At 35.0% G+C, this 19,580-nt stretch overlaps 1 protein-coding gene across 1 annotated transcript; it reads left to right on the top strand.

Annotated features, from left to right (window-relative positions):
• The first annotated feature begins 15,627 nt into the window (after positions 1-15,627).
• Positions 15,628-18,180, top strand: LOC134746836 (protein charybde-like). Its single transcript, XM_063681404.1, has 3 exons — positions 15,628-15,966; positions 16,215-16,560; positions 16,821-18,180. The coding sequence occupies exons 1-3, from the start codon at positions 15,912-15,914 to the stop codon at positions 16,903-16,905; spliced, it is 486 nt and encodes a 161-aa protein (XP_063537474.1). The 5' UTR covers positions 15,628-15,911; the 3' UTR covers positions 16,906-18,180.
• The last annotated feature ends 1,400 nt before the right edge of the window (positions 18,181-19,580 follow it).

The raw sequence follows: 19,580 nt of genomic DNA, 5'->3' as shown, positions 1-19,580 counted from the left end.
ATAAAGTGCAATTTCAATTGAACCAATTCACAAAACTATTAACTAAATAATGGTAGTTGTAAAAACGACTTTAAGTAGTTTAGCTAAGGTTGATTCTAGATTGGAGAGTTTCAGTTAGCAACAGAGGGTGATGTATTCAAGCTATTATTTTGTTCGGTGGATATCAGAAAGGTTAAGTTGTAATAATAGTTGTTAAAAAATGAACACGGTTTGCTGACGGAATGGTTTGGAAGGGGTTTTTATGGGTATAAATAGAAACAATGTCACAAATATACCTATGAAAGGGCCGTGAAAAATGTTTTTAAGTTAAATTAAATTAAATATTCGTTTATTTCAGGCCTGGGGCCCATAAAAATGTTGTTAGTAACAATGCCTTAGTCTACATTAGTATATACAACAAGTAATAACAATTAAATCCTTATTGAAAACTGTAATAGATGTCATATATTAAAGAAAAAGGGACGAAGCCCTCCAAAATCCTTATTGATTAAAAGAAAATTCAAATAAATACTACAAAAATTAATAATTACAAAAATAATAATAATAATAATGCACAAAATAAAAATTTACACAAGGCCAAGCATTATTTGCCTCCATTTTTCATAAATGGGGCAGTCAAACCTATACGCAAACAGCCCAAGGATGCTGTTGCTGCTGACCCGAACGACTGAGTAGAGGCCACTTTCTAGCTTTTTTTTTGTAATGACGTAAGTCTATCTTTCAGTATATGTACCTACATAGGTATTTACGTACCTAACTTGATTTTTATAAGCAACCAAAGTTTCTAACAACCCCTCGGTCATTCTAGATTTGTGCCAGCGTCTAAACTCCGTCAAACCATTAAATGTATAAAGAGTTTGACGGGGTTGAGTCTGTCTGCAGTCATATAAAAATTGAAACAAACCGATTAAACACAATAACTTCAAACTATTAAGCTAAACTTAACTGTTATGGCGGTTTCACTCACGTATTTTTAGTCACTCGCGCGACATGTTTCGGAGATATTAGAATTTTAAATAGTTTAAATAAAATAAAACTATGAATACGGATTATATCGCGTATATTGAATTTATAATACATTCGTGTATCGCGGTAACCGAAGACAATAGTTTAAATAGGTTTTATAGTTAAAATGTTTCGGAGAGCCTAGGTATCCATTTTCAGCGGCGCGCCGCAGTACGTGACACCCACCCGTCGTGCCGCTACTCACTCAGGCACTTTTAGTGCTTGAAAATGGAGGCCTAGGCTAGCCTAGGCTAGGCTAAAGGAGGAGAGGAGGAGGAGGAGGAGGAAAACCTAAATGATTATCTTATAACCCAAATTTTCTTTGTTTATTGTCATTTATTGCTTTTTTTTTAATGAAATACAGAGTATTCTTACAATAATCATAGCCCCGCAAAACTCAATAAAGAGTTTGACTGTGGGGTTATCAGTCTCTAGTTACATAAGTAGTGCAATTATTACAAAATATTGAGGTAGTGTATTTTTAACATAGATTTAAATTTAGACTTCTTATTTTCACATCTTATGGCTTCGGGCAAACTATTAAGCAAATACATGTATATGTACATTGATATATAGAAATAAATGGTGTTATACTTTGTTTTCAATGTTCTAGTTACTTCGAATGAACTATCCTTCCTAACAAAAAATCCTAATGAGAACGTAGATATTTTTAATAATAACTACCGAAAAGCAAATCTAGCTGGAGGGTGTCGGGGGTGACAGATGCGTTTTTATTTTTATGCCGCGCCGTGATTGGCCGAGGCAGCGTGACGTGAGGCGACAATGACAGTTATGGCCGTCAAAATGTATGGGTCGAGGGGAGAGAATGGTAATGGTAGAACAAAGCTGTTTGTATGCGAGCGTTGCAAAACTTTACTACCAGAACACGTGCAGCGAAAACACTATTTTAACGATTTTTAAAGGATCGAGTAAGTGTTGCCTGAGTTTTTAGGGTTCGTACAAACGGTACCCTATTACTAAGACTCCGCTGTCCGTCTGTCTGTCACCAGGCTGTATCTCATGAACCGTGATAGCTAGACAGTTGAAATTATCACAGATGATGTATTTCTGTTGCCGCTATAACAACAAATACTAAAAAGTACGGAACCCTCGGTGCGCGAGTCCGACTGACAGACGGACAGCGGAGTCTTAGTAATAGGGTCCCGTTTTTACCCTTTGGGTACGGAACCCTAAAAAGGACGTTCAATGCAACTCCATTGATGATATGAAATTTATTTCATTTGGTTTATGCCGTATGTATGACACATCAACTGTAATGTCTGTAATACATAATCAGCAATTTCTGTTCAGCAAATGACTTGTGAGTCATAAAGAGAAAACCTTCGGCACCCGCATAAATATAATGCAACTACAACATATATTGCCTCAACAACTACATATATTGTTATATTTATAATCGGCTGCTGCTGCTACAAAATGCTGATTTTGCAGTTTTTACCTCTCTTTGTTGAGCTGTCATAGAATGTCATACTTTTGGCGCATACACTTATATTGACCGGGATATAGACCGTGATTACCTTTTAATATCGGGAGCTAATAAACAATACAAAAGCTAAACACGGTATATATCCCGGTCAATATAACTTAGTGAAACTAACCGTGAATCATTCAAAACTCTTTTTGACGCATTGATATGCTACTTTTGGCGGTAACTTTGCCTATATAATTATACGGAACACGGACCTAACTTACCTTAGGCCCAAACTGTCCCAAAACGTTGCCACGGAACCTTATAACCCCCATCGACCGATAATGGCCTACTTTGACACATAAATCATAACAATGGCCCCAAATAGCAGTAATCCTGTATATAATGTAATTATTGTGAAAGCGAAAGGTAACTTATGAGCCAGAAACTGAATAATGTGGGGTGATATTAATTTTGGGATTGCGGTGTGACATGAACATTGAATTTAGTAAGTATTTTAGTTGAAATTCATCATTTTACAGTTTTTAACGGGTTGAGTGCTTAATACTCTCAAGGATAATGAAAATGGTGAGCTTTTGATACAGGTTTTCGAATAATTTGCGCCTTTTTCAGAGCATGAAGTGTACATGGTCTTTTCACTAGTACTTTAACATCGAGACACATATTGCCCAGACAAATCTTAAGTATTTACCTACATAATGTAAATCTGAAAATTTTACTTGGAGCATAAGATGTTTAGTACAAAATATGTGCTTTTAGTTTTTCTAAAACTAAACCTGTATTTCTAGTATACTATTCGGAAATACTAATTGATTCTGACAGAGATCAAAAGTTAGTAAAGTTACATTATCATAAATATCTCAGAATGAATGTTTCAAGTGATAAATGTGAATCAGAAAAATGTTTTTTTTTTTTGTGCTTAGGTATTGCTCACAACTCATAGACATAATAGATGATTTCATTATAATTGAGAAGTAACTAATTGAAGTTTAACCACTAAGGGCCACTTGTACTAACCCCATTCAGTAACCGGTTACCAGTACAATTTGACACTGGGTTAACGGTTTAACCGGTTAACCCCGGGTTAGTGGAATGGTGCAAGTGGCGCTTATTATAAACCTCAACATCGGACCATGTTTGTGATTTTAATACATTTGGTTACTTTTTATATTTCTACCAAAACCAAAAACTTACTATAAAATTGACATTTAGGCTGAAAATGAAGATCAATATGTTGACACATCTTACAAATGCTGTAACGACTAAACTAAGTCTTTTTCTTCTATTAAATAAAATTTTCTCAATCCATTAAAAAAAATAACAATAGGCACGAAATTATTAAAAACTCAGAAAATATCACAGTTTGGTAATGGAAGCGTTATTTATATGTCAAAAACGTTGTAGAAATAGATCACTTCTGTGGACAATATCATAAGTTAACGCGTATGGTAAAAAATTATCTCATTTTTCTTATTTGAGTTTCAAGTACTAAAAAAATATATTCCGCCTGTAATGTCTGCAGCTGTATTATAGCGTAAAAATTAGCTTTAGATTCAGTTAACTTTGCTATGTCCACAGGAAAGACGTGAACGAGTTAACCATACTATAAAATAGGATATAGAATTGTTATCATCATAAATCATTTATTTATTTGTAAACAGGTTTTCATGTCATACAATTGTATAAAGGAGGTATCACTATGTTTAGCCATTAGGCATACAAATGTGACGTTTTCAACCAAAAGGTACCACATTGTCGCTTGTTGATAAGGTTGATTTCTAATTGAAGCTATATGGAAATAGCGCCTTACTGACAAGCGACAATAAGTACCCTTTTGGTTGAAAATGGCACAAATATTGTACAGATGATGCATTCATATTTACAAACTTAATCTATGAATAAAATTTAATAATTTACTTTCATGCATATACCTACTTAATTAATATTCTGAGTCAGACAGGGTATTCTCCGATCGAGTAGTACGTTTTATAATATTATGTTATCTAATATAGTAGTAAAGAGAATTAGGAACAGTGTGATAAGGGAAAAGTGTGGACTGAACTAAGATGTACTACTTACTTACTTCGCTGGCTCAGCGACCCGAAGTGGATCTTGGCCTCCGATACTAGGTTTCGCGATTCGTTCCTATCCTGTGCGATCCGACGCCATTCAGCCGCCTGGATGTCACATAGGTCTTGAAGGAGGAAAACAAACTCTTGGTGGCAGAGAGGAAGATCTTTAGAAGACCTCTTGGAGACTGAGAAAGAACTTGGAGGTGGAAGAACGAAGATGTAGTAACAAAAATTGAGAAAGGTATGTTGAGATTTGGACACGTGGAAAGAATGAGTGAAAGAAGGCTAACAAAGAGAGTGTATAAGGGAGAGGTAGAAACGGGAGTTGGAAGGGGCAGACCTCGGCGGACTTTATCTGATCAGATCGGGGAAATCCTGAAGAAAGGCCAGGTCCAGAGCACCCTAAACCGGCGAGCGTGTATGAGGAATGTTATGAAAGTGAAGGAAGCGAAAGAGGTATGCCTGGATCGTAGCAAGTGGAAATCCGTGGTCTCTACCTACCCCTCCGGGAAATAGGCGTGATTATATGTATATGTAATGTAGTAATAGTAATATCGTCTGGCAGTTTGTTATAAACTTTAGGGGCCATGCCGAATATACTTTTGGCAGTAAGAGCCGTATTTATTGATTTTATATAAATTTTGTTACAACCGCTACTTCTTACATATATTGGCAAGGTGATGTTATTATGTTGAGCCTAATAAAATTCGGTTTGCGGTTTTCGGTTTGAGGAACTCGACAATCGTAAGTATCGTAAGTATATTATTTGTAATTTTCCGAGGCGTCTAAGCATAAAAACACCACTTTCCGGCACGAAACCCTTCTCCCTTTTCAACTATCCTTATCTCACCCATAGATAGCAATTAACTCGCTCCACGATTACGAAAAATGTGTTATTTGGACCTGCGTATACAGATACGATCTATGCTAAAGACGAGCAAGTAATAAAGACCGTATATGGGCATTTTCACCTAAAAGTGTACCATTTACTTTTTTTCGAAAAACAATCAACTTTTGGGTTATTTAGACTCACGATTCTGAGTACTATTGAAGACACAAAGAAAAAAAGTGTCCCCAGTTTTTCATACAAATTTTGGGTGTCAGTTTTGTAACGGTCCATACAAAATGCATGTGAAAATGCGTTACAAAACTAACATTTGTTTTGGGACATATTTTTTTTCTTTTGAAATCGATAGTCCTCGTGATTCTGAGTAGAAATAACCCAAAATTTGATGGATTTGCGAAAAAAAGTAAATGGCACACTTTTGAGTGAAAATGCCCATATTTCAGTGCGGTCTTGTGCTTTGGCCATATTCCCTTCACTAGCTCAAACTCAAATAGGTACATTATTTTATACGAAAACGGGACATAAATAAAATTAAGTTTTAAAATTACCTCCGACGTTTCGAGGACAACACTGTCCCCGTGGTCTCGAAGTATTTCGTTAATCCCCGTTTGAGTCCAGTTAGTAAAAATTGCGAAATTTTAAAATTAACTATTTACTAAACTAGCTTTTCGGTGAAGGAAAACATCGCGAGGAAACCTGCATACATCTGAGAAATTCAAAGGTGTATGTGAAGTCCCTAATCCGCATCTAGCGTGGGGGCTCTCGCGCATGAGAGAAGGCCCGTGCCCAGCAGTGGGAATTATTATTATAAAAAAAAACAAATGCGTTAAATATAATTTACCCGTGGATGTTAAGTTAATTTTACGGTGTCACTCACGTGATTTTAGTCACTCATCATCGTTATTTTATTAAGTCACGTGTGTTGAACCGTAGCTAGTAAGTCTCATGATAGTTAATAATACCTGTGGATATTTATTAAGTTACTTGGAAGGTTGGTATTTAACTAAGAGCTTTTATTTCCTGGACTAAATCATTCAAATCAAAATCAAAATTTATTTATTTGTAAACATAGGTTAAATATAGGTCTTATACAATAATTTATGATTTACTATGTTTTGCCATTTGGCATACAAATTAACCAAGAAGAGATGGAGCATGCACTAATTATAAAAGATGTCAAACGAAAGTAATATGTTAAATGTCAAACAAAATAAGAGTGTACTAAATTGAAAATTAAATTAATTGAATTATAAACTAAGAGTGTACTTAAAACTAAATTCTCTTTTTTATAGTTGAATGCGATACTTAAGGCATACATAACATACAATACTTGCTAGTTTAATGAGTAATGGTAAAAAAAATAGCACTACCCACTCATTATTTTACAATTTTGAATGATTCACGGTTAGTTTCACTAGACTTATATTATTTTAGACTTGAAATAAGAGTATTAGAGAAACAGTGACATATCAGGCGACTTAGTTTGAAGATTGTCATTCTTTATTTTTTTTGTCTCCGATGGACACGGAAGCCAGATTAAAATACGAATACATTTGGTGGTTTCATTTGCATGGTAATGTAGAATAGTAGTGTACTAATGTGTATTATAATGCTGTTTTCAACTACTTATATGACGTTTTTCTACTATCATATAAATGGCTGCTATGGAAAACAATTTAAAGACAGCAGTAAACGCTGACATTGTTATATATGCTACAAATGTACTACAATAACCATTATTTTGGCCCAAAAATATAAAAAAATCCCGAGGGGCTACATATGGGGCTCCAAAAAAGAGTGTACCTACAGGTTTTTAAAGGGTCGGCAACGCACATGTAATGTCTCTGGTGTTGCAGGCGTCCATAGGCTACGGCGACTGCTTACCGTCAGGCGGGCCGTATGCTTCAAAATCAAATCTCATACAAAAATTAGGTGCCTAAGTATGTACCTATACCTACACTCATGGACAAATTTAGAGGAACGCAAAAAAAGTTTAATTACTAATTTTGAAATTACTTTAGGTGCAGTAATCCAGTAATCAAACCATTTTTTGCGTGCCTCTAAATTTGTCAATGAGTATAAAATTGAATTTCTGTTCTACAGAAGAAGTTCCTATGAATCTAGGTTCATCTATAGTTTTAGGTGCCTACACTACCTTCCATACTATACATACATACTCACATCGTTTTTCTGTAGCAGTGTAGTTAAGTAAGCTGATAAATAATTCGGCATAGAATCTCTATCGAAAAGATTAATTCGAGATATTGACTTTGTTTCAATATACATACTTACGACACGGCGAAGGTAAGTTCGGATACTTACTTTGCCTCACACTTTGATACTTACTTTGCCCCACACTTGGATACTTACTTTGTCCCACATTGTGATACTTTGGCCCACTCGAAAATTCACCAAACTTCACGTCTCTCCTGTCCTGTCTGTCTTATGATTATGTTTTTTGGTTTTAAAACCAATAAATGTTTATATGTGACATTTTAATTCAAAAGTCTTCATACTTAAACTAGTGGTAAATCTTCAGACTTTTGAATTAAAATGCCTAAAGGAAGAACTTCAGTAATAACTAATAATAAACTGAGTAATAAAATATAATTTTAATTATTAAAGTAGGTATTATGGTATCAATCATACAACGGTAATCACCGCAAATAAATTCTTGGATACTTATTTACCACTGTAAAAGATTCTTTGTCCCTTTAGCTTGGGACACTTAGTTAACTAAGTTTCTTCTATTCCATGGTCAATTTTATTTCAAGTTATACACAAAAAAAAACAAATTATACAATTTTTATAGCGTCCTTGGGCTTACCGTGGGACTTAGTCAATATGTGTAAGAATGTCCTATAATATTTATTTAATTTATTTAATTTATTTATTTATGTTATTTCTATTCAGAATCACAAGTGCTTTCCATCTTCACATCGAAAAATGTGTCCCAAAATATCCATAAATTAACGTTATCGTTAATCGTAATTACGTCGTATTAAAAATGGTAACGGAATTTTAGTACACTTGGGACACTTTTTTCCTATTTTTTCTGAGTAGGAATAACCTAAAATGTTTAAATTAAAAATCTGTAGTATATAGGTACAACTTTCAATAAAATGGCCCCCTATAAAATACACATATTCATAGAACAAGACTAAGAGTAGGTATAGTCGTGTATTCAAAATATTCAAATAGGTCAGCAGATTAACAGCTGTCATTACGAGCCAGGTCTGAAGTGGCCACAATATATCGAGTAATATCGACTTATCTAAACGACTACACTATCGCACGCCGATACGTTGGCACACATTCGAATTTGATAAATAATGGTCTCGTGATAAACCAAATATGTCCAAGGTCTCTAATTTAGGCAGAAATTAAAACACAATTTGCTTTAATAATTTTATTTTTGGAACACGTTTTTAATAACGAAGATTTCACAAATAAAATATAAGTTACATACAGAGATGATTACCTATACATACTTATTTGTAACACACAGTTTTTATAGTTAAGATAAAGATAAAAAAATTATATTTAAAATATTTGTTAAACTGAAAGATGATAATGTATTATAACAAAAATACATTAAAAAAATATTCATAACACATAATGTTAACAATGATGATATACTTAAAGAAAAAGACGATAATATCAAAACAACAATAGCAGACACGTGTGGCACTGACTAAGAAACTCAACACAAACAAAGCTAATTTAAAATTGCTAATAAGTGGTTGCCTAAACTTGGCACAACGTTTACACGAGCATTGAATACTGATTATGGCCAACATTTGCCATGGAAATGAGCAACCCAACCGAATACAAATGACATCTACATTAAGCTGTAAACTCGTGATATTTGAATAGGTGGTTAAGGATTGGAACCAATGTTGTTGGATCGAGCTCCTGAATAAATATTAGCCTTCATAACAGAATGAGGCAATCTAGGTGATGTTTAATACAGTGAATACATTAAGGCCTAAAACAGTTCTTTGAGGGGTTTATACTATGAATACAATGTTAACAGTTTCTGAGTGAACTGTCAGCGGTAACAAAGATTTTAAATATATTATTTTGCTTTTTTTGGTATACTAGTAGCAGTATCAAATAAACATTTATAATGTTTTATGTGGTTTTACAATTTTCGAATTAAAACTGATTAAGTATATTTAAAAAAAGGGGAAGTTCCTAAAAAATAAGAGAATTTTAAAGTAATTCTTGAAAGCATTCAAGACGAATATATGAAGAATAAAGAGCTACTTAAAAGTAACTTGGTTGTGAAACCTGCCTGGACCGGTCGGGACAGACCCATACGGGTCGTCACACGTCCCATCTCGTGTGTGGGTCCATAAAAGGATGCTACCTGCTCAAAACTATTGTCAAGAACTTTATTGCAGGTTTTATTATAAAACGGCCTTCCCAAATCACGCTACCCATAATAGTGACGTATACAGGATTATAAACGGTGATTTTATATTTTAAATAATACTTTAATGCTTGAGAGTTACATGGGAATTGGGATAAAAAATCCTTTGTCGATGTGAAAAGTTAACGAACTTTACAGTTTTTTACTGTTTACCTCACGATATACAAGTTTGCAGACCATATCGAGTTTAATCATACGTTTGTCTGTCGCTCGTTATACTCGTGAGCTCGTGACAATGGATATTTGCTTTATTATCATAAAGAAAACACTGCCGGCGTTTCTTTGATATCATAATAGCGTCATATTAACAAACTCGTTTCAGAAAACGCTATCTACTTTGCGATCAAGTTTACTTAAATGATAATTTCATTTACATTTATATTCGGATACGTACGATGATTCAAATTTATTTTGAGCGATGTAAATTGCAAATGAGTTGAACAAGTAAACACATTTATATACAAAGTCCAAAACAATGGCAGGGAGTTGTCAAAAACCTTTGGCCCAGTTGTTTAATTTCGCTTAAGTCGATACCGGAAATTAAAGGGAATGGACACAATGCCTTAGGCATCTATTTTTATTGAAAAGCTAAAATCCGTGACTTTAATCTAACCTTTCGCATATAATACGAATTTCAAAGCAGTCTAATAAAAGCAATTTTGAAAAATGTTACTTGAATTGAAGCACTTTGGTTTTTAAAATTTGTTTAAAAAAATGTGTCTTTTTAGAAACAAAACAATAAATTCGTATTAAACTACCCAAATACATTTTTTTTTCTTTTTGTGTAGTTTTTGAAAATTAATATACCTATGCAAAATTAGAAACACCTATTTTGACAGAATCAATAGGAAGTAGTTAGATAAGTTTAGGTAGACAGATTTTGGTGTTAAAACCACAAATTACAAAATAAATAAAAAAGTAGGAAGCTACATACTTACTTAAAAAGTTCCGTACTTCAAAAGGAAAAAAAACGGAACCCTTATAGAATCCTTTTCTCGTCCGTCCGTCCGTCTGTCTGTCGAGACCCTCTATCTCGGGAACGCGTCAAGGTATCAAGATGAAATTAAAACCATATACTCAGGTCTACAGCCCCTTGAAGCTGTGAAAAAATCAAACTTTTAAACAGATCCGGCCGTTTATGCCGCAAAAAAACGTATATTTCGACACTTAAGGGAATCAATCTTTTTTAAATATTAAAGACTTCTAAAGAGTATAATTATCAGTTCTAAAGATTAAGATTAGGATTTTTAGTGATTGTTTTCTTATGTCTGAAAATTTAGATATCGGTTACCATAATAAACTTGAGTAAATGTGACGTTTTCAACCAAAAGGTACCACATTGTCGCTTGTTGATAAGGTTGATTTCTAATTGAAGCTATATGGAAGACAATAAGTACCCTTTTGGTTGAAAATGGCAAAAATAATAATACAAAAGGTTCTAAAGATAGTACTAATCGAACTCACAATTTACAAATTTATCTTTATCCTGCAACTGATCGCCATTTAATGACTCATATATAATTGACCTACGTTAAAGCAAAGACAGGACGCGAGTTAGCGTGGATAATTGTAATTAAAGAGCAAACAATAACTCATTGTCTGTATGTCATATTGTTAAACAATCGCCGTTTGCTAATATCCGACCATTCTCAGACTTGGCAGTAATGGGACAGTTCTAGGCAGTTTAGAAACATAAAAAGTATAGGTAAATTTGAAACGGTAAAGACAAAGGTGTAAATGAAAGTTGAATTAGACAAAGGAAAGCTGATTAAAAAGAAAGAATAAAATACATGTGTATGTGTTTTTCGATTATGTTACCTTAATAAACGTTTTCTTTTGGACTCATATGATATAGATTTGAAAGGTCCTAATATCCGACCATTCTCAGACTTGGCAGTAATGGGACAGTTCTAGGCAGTTTAGAAACATAAAAAGTATAGATATATTGAAACGGTAAAGACAAAGGTGTAAATGAAAGTTGAATTAGCCAAAGGAAAGCTGATTAAAAAGAAATAATAAAATACATGTGTATGTGTTTTTCGATTATGTTACCTTAATAAACGTTTTCTTTTGGACTCATATGATATAGATTTGAAAGGTCCTAATATCCGACCATTCCCAGACTTGGCAGTAATGGGTCAGTTCTAGGCAGTTTAGAAACATAATAAGTATAGGTATATTGAAACGGTAAAGACAAAGGTGTAAATGAAAGTTGAATTAGACAAAGGAAATCTGATTAAAAAGAAAGAATAAAATACATGTGTATGTGTTTTTCGATTATGTTACCTTAATAAACGTTTTCTTTTGGACTCATATGATATAGATTTGAAAGGTCCTAATATCCGACCATTCTTAGACTTGGCAGTAATGGAACAGTTCTAGGCAGTTTAGAAACATAAAAAGTACAGGTATATTGAAACGGTAAAGACAAAGGTGTAAATGAAAGTTGAATTAGACAAAGGAAAGCTAATTAAAAAGAAAGAATAAAATACATGTGTATGTGTTTTTCGATTATGTTACCTTAATAAACGTTTTATTTTAGACTCATATGATATAAATTTGAAAGGTTGACAAGATTGACACTATAACTCTACTTGCATAAAAAAAGTAAGGTATAGGTATTTGAGTTTTTGTTGCTATTGTAAGCTTAATTTGGGTATTACATACCTACCAGAATTGTAAATAAGTAATTTTCATTAAAAAAGGGAGAGAAAGTCACCTGTTACTTTTTTTCACATTTTCTAGGAAACGTCAGAAAACCGACTTAATTTTTTTGGATGTTAGACAAAGGAATCAGAAAAGTTAATTAACTTCTCTGAGTAACCCGAAAATAGTAAAATATAAAGCATCTTCTGTAGCTGTCCCATATGCTAACCAACATAAAAAAACTTAACTATGTAAGTTACAAAACCGTTTTCAGAATAAATTCAATTTCTTTGAACAAAGCCCAGCATCGCATGATTATATTATAACTTGTCGGGTTATACATATTACCCTATTAGAAACTTAAATTCTTTCAGTCACGTACCTCGTAACCCGATTACGTGCTTCTTACATCTGAATCTGCTATTTTGGGAACTGTTTAGTTTCGTTCTGTATATCGGTTCTTAAGTTCTTATCGCTACGCTACAGTGGTTAACTGCTCAGATAAAGCGATTTGGTTTAGAGTTTAGACATTTAGTCAATGATTTGGAAAAGAAAACTGCACGATTTTGTAGAAATTTTCTCATTTAAAAATACCTAATATAATTTTTGGAAGTACATTTTGAATCACTTCACGATCACGTCTAAATTAGTATAATTAACGATTTTGAAGTAGACTTATATTGACCGGGATATAGACCGTGATTACCTTTTGTATTATTTGTGAGCTCCCGATATTTCGACGCAGTTACATGCATCATGTTCACGGGTGACTGAAGATAGCGGGTGGGTGGGGGAGCTCACAAATAATACAAAAGGTAATCACGGTCTATATCCCGGTCAATATAAGTCTAGTGAAACTAACCGTGAATCATTCAAAACTCTGATTTTGAAGTAATTTTTGATTAGTTACGAAATTGACCTTCAAAGATTTAAAATTGTAGGTACTCATGTACTATGTTATCTCCTATTATCATGTCTGATTCAGATTATCTATTATCCAAATCTAGATATGACAAAGCTTATTATTTCATTACTAAAACGTTGATCCTATCAGTTTCAGGTGTTCTATAAATTTTGTATTTTCACTGAACTTCACCCACACTAAAAGAAATGTAGTCATAGCAATTATAAAATATTTTGTTACTACTTACGCAAAAATTGGGACTTGCGAAATATGTGTTACATCGGCCAAAAGGTCGGTTTGTAACAGTTTAACAACAAAATCGGTATCAGGATATTGACCAAAAAATTTTTCTATTACTTTATTAGGTAATTAAATTCAGTTTTTTTTATTATCCAAATTTTCAGTACTTACCTACCTACACTGTTACGATCAAAGACTGAAGTGAATGATTATATTTGTATTTAGTCCAAGATAATTACTAGAAGAAGCTCGCCTTTTCGTTGTCCAACGCGATTTTCAGAGCCACTAAAAAGAAAAAAACAACTGGCAACATTGCCGTCACTTCAGGTAAGTTCGTTTAATCTTTTGTTTAAACAAAGTTTTTGTATAATAATTTACTTCAGTTTTATATAGTTCTCAATCTAGTACACTCAATAGATTTTGAGTATAGTCAATACCTACCTCGCATTGAATTCGACTGATGTTTTTCCATCGCTATTGTGAGCGTGAGTCATGCTCACGAAGGCCAACTCGCCGGCCGGCGCGGCCTAGCAACCGTTTTTACCTTTTCTTTTTTACACACCGTTTTTATTATGACTTATGAGTTTGAGCGCAAGATTACACTGATTGTTTTGAGCTTCGTTATAGAGATGCTGATGTGAAATTGACGCAAAAAGTTTAGTTAAATTTTAAACGAGTTAATATTGTACGAAGTTTTAGTCGCGGTCTACTTAATCATCTAAATCCTTCTGTTAATGAGCACATTCGAAATCTACTAATTATCTTAATTCAGTACTTTTGTTACAACACACACAGCTTATTCTGATTACTTTATAAACTTAAAATTCTAGTTTCGGTCAAATGTAAAAGATGTTTTGGTTAAGATTTAATACAATACATTTTTCACTGGAATTGGAAGGAGCCAAATTTTGTTCGAACTTTCGCGATCTGATGCAACCGCTGATAGCGTTACAACTTGTTCAATTTCTGTTTCGGCTTTTTTACTACATTTTTGGAGTTTAGAAGGTTTTTTTTGTAAGTTAAATTGATTTTCGTAATTTGGTGATTTAGAAAGTTGTTTTTAAATTTTGGTTAATTCTTTGTTATTGTCTTGTGTGTGTTATTGTTTATTAATGTCTTGGTTACATAAAAAAAAGTATTGAATTGAATTGAATATTAAACTGGAAATTCTACGAACACTGAGTCAGTTTTGCGACTTATCAAAATGTTCCTTTTTATTTTGGATTTATTCGTACTTACGGTTTCGATGAGTTCCTTAATGAGTAGGTACATTTATTGTCACTTTTATAAGAACATTATCTTATAGACTTATACCTACATATATATTTTAAGGTACTTTTTACCTACTTATTTCGTTTCAAAATGCATTTTATAACAGTAAATTTACAATTTACATCAAAATGTACATCCATACAGTTTATAATATTTACTTAAATTTATACACAGTTTTCATAATCAAACTTATAATTCACATCAGTTCCATAATTAACCTTATCATTAACCACCTTAATTATTACATACAGTACTTACATGCTAAACACAGACAAAACCGGCTATCATACACAGAACGAAAAGCACTGATATCTCTTTATCTGAAACCTTATGTATGTTTATTAAGGACGTCAGTCCACGAGCCAGCCATGCCGACTCCTTGGATATATCCTATAATCTTACCTGATACCAGTTAAAAAACAAAATTACAAGCGACATGAAATCGGTTCTGTGAACAAAGAACTTTCGAGAAACTTACAAACTAAAAGTCCAGTAACGTACTTATAAATACACTTTTTTAACGATAGTCTTGTTTTAAACACTTTGAAGGGATATAAACGGTTATATCCTTCACATCACGTAGGATTCGTATCCCGGCGTATGTAGGACAAAGAAACCGGCCGGCGCGCAGCGTGCCGGGGACGACCGGCGCGGCCGGCGGGCGGCGCACACTGGCGCGCGGGGCCCCCGCGGCCGCCCGCGCCTCGCCTCCCGCACCCCCGGCCGCGGCTCTCTATATAACCGCGCGCTCCGCGATATTTCGTCAGTCCGTCAGACAGAGCGACAGGGTCGGGTGGGTCGAAAAGTGAGCCGCGGGCGAGTGACGAAGCCCAGTGGTTACGAGATCAGATCTGATGCAGTGTTAGCCTTGGACGTTTTCATTTCCCATCGATCTCTCACGATACACTAGTCGGTCGGTTGAGTGCGCATTCGCAGTACAAAAGAGACTTGTGATATTTTTCTAGTATATAAGTTCCGGCACGGAACGCTTTAATTTTTCGTATTAAAAAGTGTACAATATAAGTAAAAATTTGGAAAACATGGAGATATTGCCGGTCACGAATCAGTTTAGCGGAGTGTTCAACAGTGAAAAAGGTGAGGATGCTTGACTTTCTATTTGCCGCAGCCGGCTTTCTAGCTCAGCTGTTGCCAAGCGGCGCGCGCAGCTCGCCGATCAGCTGACGTGACAGTCGCGCTGTGATTACCACACTGCGTAACTTGTATAACTGTCTTTACATTAACATTCAAATAAATAAATAAACTTCTTTACATTAAATCTTCAGTTTAGTAACATTTTTGTAATTATAAGCATTAGTATTAAAGTTCCTTCTTTATTGTTATAGCTTGGAATGGGCCGACATGGCGGGACGCGCCGATGCCGGTACCGACGGAGGCGGCGCTGGCTCAAAGGCTGGAGCGCGAGCTTCGAGCGGCCAAAGGAGCGAGCGAACTCGCCGCCGCCGAGGTGCTGGTGCCCGCCGAACTTTTAGCGAGGGCGGCGCGGCAGTTACTAGCGTTAGCCGAAGGAGAACCGTGCGGGTCCCGAGGTGCGGCGGTCATCGTGGATGTCGCCGGCAGAAGGCTGGCGGCGTTCAAGATTGACCCCAACATGCTGACCACGCACGAAATACATCTGCATCTGGAACATGATGCGACGAACTGGACTAGCCTGTTGCCGCAATTTTTAAAGTAAGTTGTTAACATAAAACTTTTACTCAGTTATCAAAGTTTTCTAACTTTTTAATATTCTTATTTTATAATATCGAACTTTAATTTAGTTGGGTTCTTTATTTAGCATAATCTTGTCTTAAATATCTATAAGAATTAAATTTACTTTTTTTTGAAGTAAAAAAAATTAAACCAATTTCATCTCCAACTATAAGTAATATTTTAATGTGAATGTATAAGTTAGTTGATGTGATATTAATAGATGTTTTCTATTGTTACAGAAATTTAACGCGAGGCGGCACCATTATAATCAGCCCCCAGTTCACGATAGAAAAACAAAAGCTCTTCCGAAGCGAAGCGGAGTAAACCCGCGATGCGAGTCGACTGACTGCCCTCCTCGATCTACGTATCGTTATTTTAACAAATATCAATATTATTATATGTATATTAATTATTATATATTTTTAATAAGAGAAAAAAAAAGCACAGCGTGATATGTAATGTATAGTTGTAGTGTAAGCGAACGGGTAGGCGCAGAGTTGTAAAGAGTTTGTTACGCCTTCCAGAATTCCGTTACTAAATTCAGTAACTGAATCCAGGATGGTGTAAAAAGCTCTTAAGGCGCGGCGGGGCGAGCGAGCGGCGTGGCCGGCCGGCGCGCCGGTCGGCGTGAGCCGCTCGCCCGCGTCGGCGCGCCCGTCCCACCGCTGCCGCCGCCCGCGAGCCGTACTTACGTTATCTCCGTGTGTAGGACGCCAGGCGCGGCGCGCGCCCGATCTCAGCCTGCCGCGCGTGTGATACAGAATGCCCTGAACGATTTAGTTTTAGGTATTATTTTTTGTTTCGAGTTCGATTCTATTCTGAAGTTGTAGGATTCGTGTATCGTATTTATTAGAGGCGATCTCCGAGGAGGTCAGATATGTGTACGTTTTTCGTAATGGTACTAGTTCGTACATTTGTTTGTGATACTACTTTTGTAATGTATAAAATTTAAAGAGAAAAAGATACTATTATGAATGAGAGCACGCATGCAGATAATAATGTTAGAGGTGTATTATAGTGCCGAGTGAACGGAGGCAATGAGAGAGCCAGCGAGAGGCGGCGCGCGCGCGATGGTCCATCTTATCCCGCCATGTGGGGGAAAAATGGACCCCCGCGTGCGGGCCGCTGTCCCGCTAATATATTGCAAAGATCTCACGTTATATTATAGTTATTATTAAAAGTATTAAGTTATTTAAGTTAATATAAAAGATTGTAATTTTTTGTAAGTTTGTTTTGTACCGCCGAGCACGCTCTGGCGGTTTGATAAAAGGCAGACGATGCATTTTCTTCATCCAGTGTAATTATTACATTTAATGTAAATCAATAGCCTAACAGTTTTAAATGGAAATCTAAATGTTTGTAGGGTCCAGTGTTAACGCACAATACTTATCATAGAAATAGAATCACTTTCAACAATAAATCATTTTTAAAAATGCTACAAAAACATTTTACTTCTAAACTTGAAATGTCGACATATACAAAACTAACAATAATAATAAATGTATCAATTGTTTATAATTGATATTTATTTGATAGACCGTAAAAGAAAATGTAGAAATTATTGAAAAGAAAATACATAGTTTCAATAATGGAAAACAATGGTTTCAATGATCCTTTCCCAATCCCAAGCCACACCTTCGAAAAAAGGCCTTCTATTAGCCTTATTAGAATGCTATAAATATATTTCTAAGCGTCGAAAACAATCAGTCCATGACGACAAAAACAATGACATCACCGCATCAGCAAACAGCTTGAAAAACAAAAGCGGAGCGAAAAGAAAAAAATACTAAACTGGCCGCCATTTTCCACATTAGCATATCGAATAGGCCCGAGTAAGATTTCGTGACCAGTTGAGACCGGTTCGAACTAGATGGGCGCTAGAACCGGTTCAGCTGCAACCCCATCTAGTAGAAACATACAAACAAAGTCATTAAAATACTAGTTTCGGCCGTTTCTACGTTTATCTCGATTCCACGATGGATACCAGATGCGTTTGAATTGCCTTTTAGAATCCATACTAATATTATAAATGCGAAAGTGAGTGTCTGTTACCTCTTCACGCTTAAACCGCTGAAGCGATTTAGTTGAAATTTGGTATAGAGATAGTTTGAGTCCCGGGGAAGGACATAGGGTAGTTTTTATCCCAGAAATCATCCTTTAAGGGGGTGAAAATAGGGGTAGAAATTTGTATGGGATATCGATAAAAAGCAGATTGGATAAAAAATAAGCTACCCAATTTACTAACTCCACGCAGACGAAGTCGCGGGCAAAAGCTCGTATACTATATTGGTAAGTCTATTTAGGTCTAACAAACTTTGAACAACTCTCAACTTTATTTTAAAGATATAAAACACATTTTGCGTACGCCTTGTGTTTTATCACATACTGACTTGCCAATATGGTTCGTCACTATATGTAGAAGAAACATAGTTTCTTATCGTGGTCTAAATCAACATTAGAGCCTATTAAATGAGTATAAACTTGTGACTTAGCGACCGCTTTATTAGGTTAGATATCATAACCAATAGCAAGATACCTATAGTTTTAATACACATATGACTGAAATACAAAAAAAAGGTATATTAGCAAATGGTGGCCCAATTTAGGTACTTATAAGAAAATATAACTATCTACATATTGTAAGAAGTTATAACCACTTATAACTAATGGGGCCCACTGACTATCAGTTCGCCGGACGACATCAGTTGTTCGGAACTGTCAAATTTTTGTTCTAACTGACAGGTCGATATCGTCCGGCGGATTGATAGTCAGTGGGCCCCTTAAGGGCCTTAAGTATTTACTATATCTGTCTGACTGCATTTTGCATTTTAAACCGTTGTTTATATACCTAAACTCAGGATAAATAAAATAGTTATCAAGTTTAAATTTAATTTAAAGTACCGTAAAGTACCATATATTTCCTACCATGGCCGTGGTAGAGACGTTTTATCCATTAAAAATATAAAACATTTATTAATGATATAAAATATGGAGTGATT

Source organism: Cydia strobilella, chromosome 13 (genome assembly GCF_947568885.1).
Source record: "Cydia strobilella chromosome 13, ilCydStro3.1, whole genome shotgun sequence".
Lineage (NCBI taxonomy): Eukaryota > Metazoa > Arthropoda > Insecta > Lepidoptera > Tortricidae > Cydia > Cydia strobilella.
The sequence above is the reverse complement of the archived record's forward strand: the minus strand, read 5'-3'. Positions and strand labels throughout refer to the sequence as shown.

Coding starts and splice junctions, on each gene's coding strand:
- LOC134746836 (XM_063681404.1), top strand. CDS start 15,912: ATGGAGATATTGCCGGTCACGAATCAGTTTAGCGGAGTGTTCAACAGT. Junction 15,967..16,214: donor AGTGTTCAACAGTGAAAAAG/GTGAGGATGCTT, acceptor TTATTGTTATAG/CTTGGAATGGGCCGACATGG. Junction 16,561..16,820: donor CTGTTGCCGCAATTTTTAAA/GTAAGTTGTTAA, acceptor CTATTGTTACAG/AAATTTAACGCGAGGCGGCA.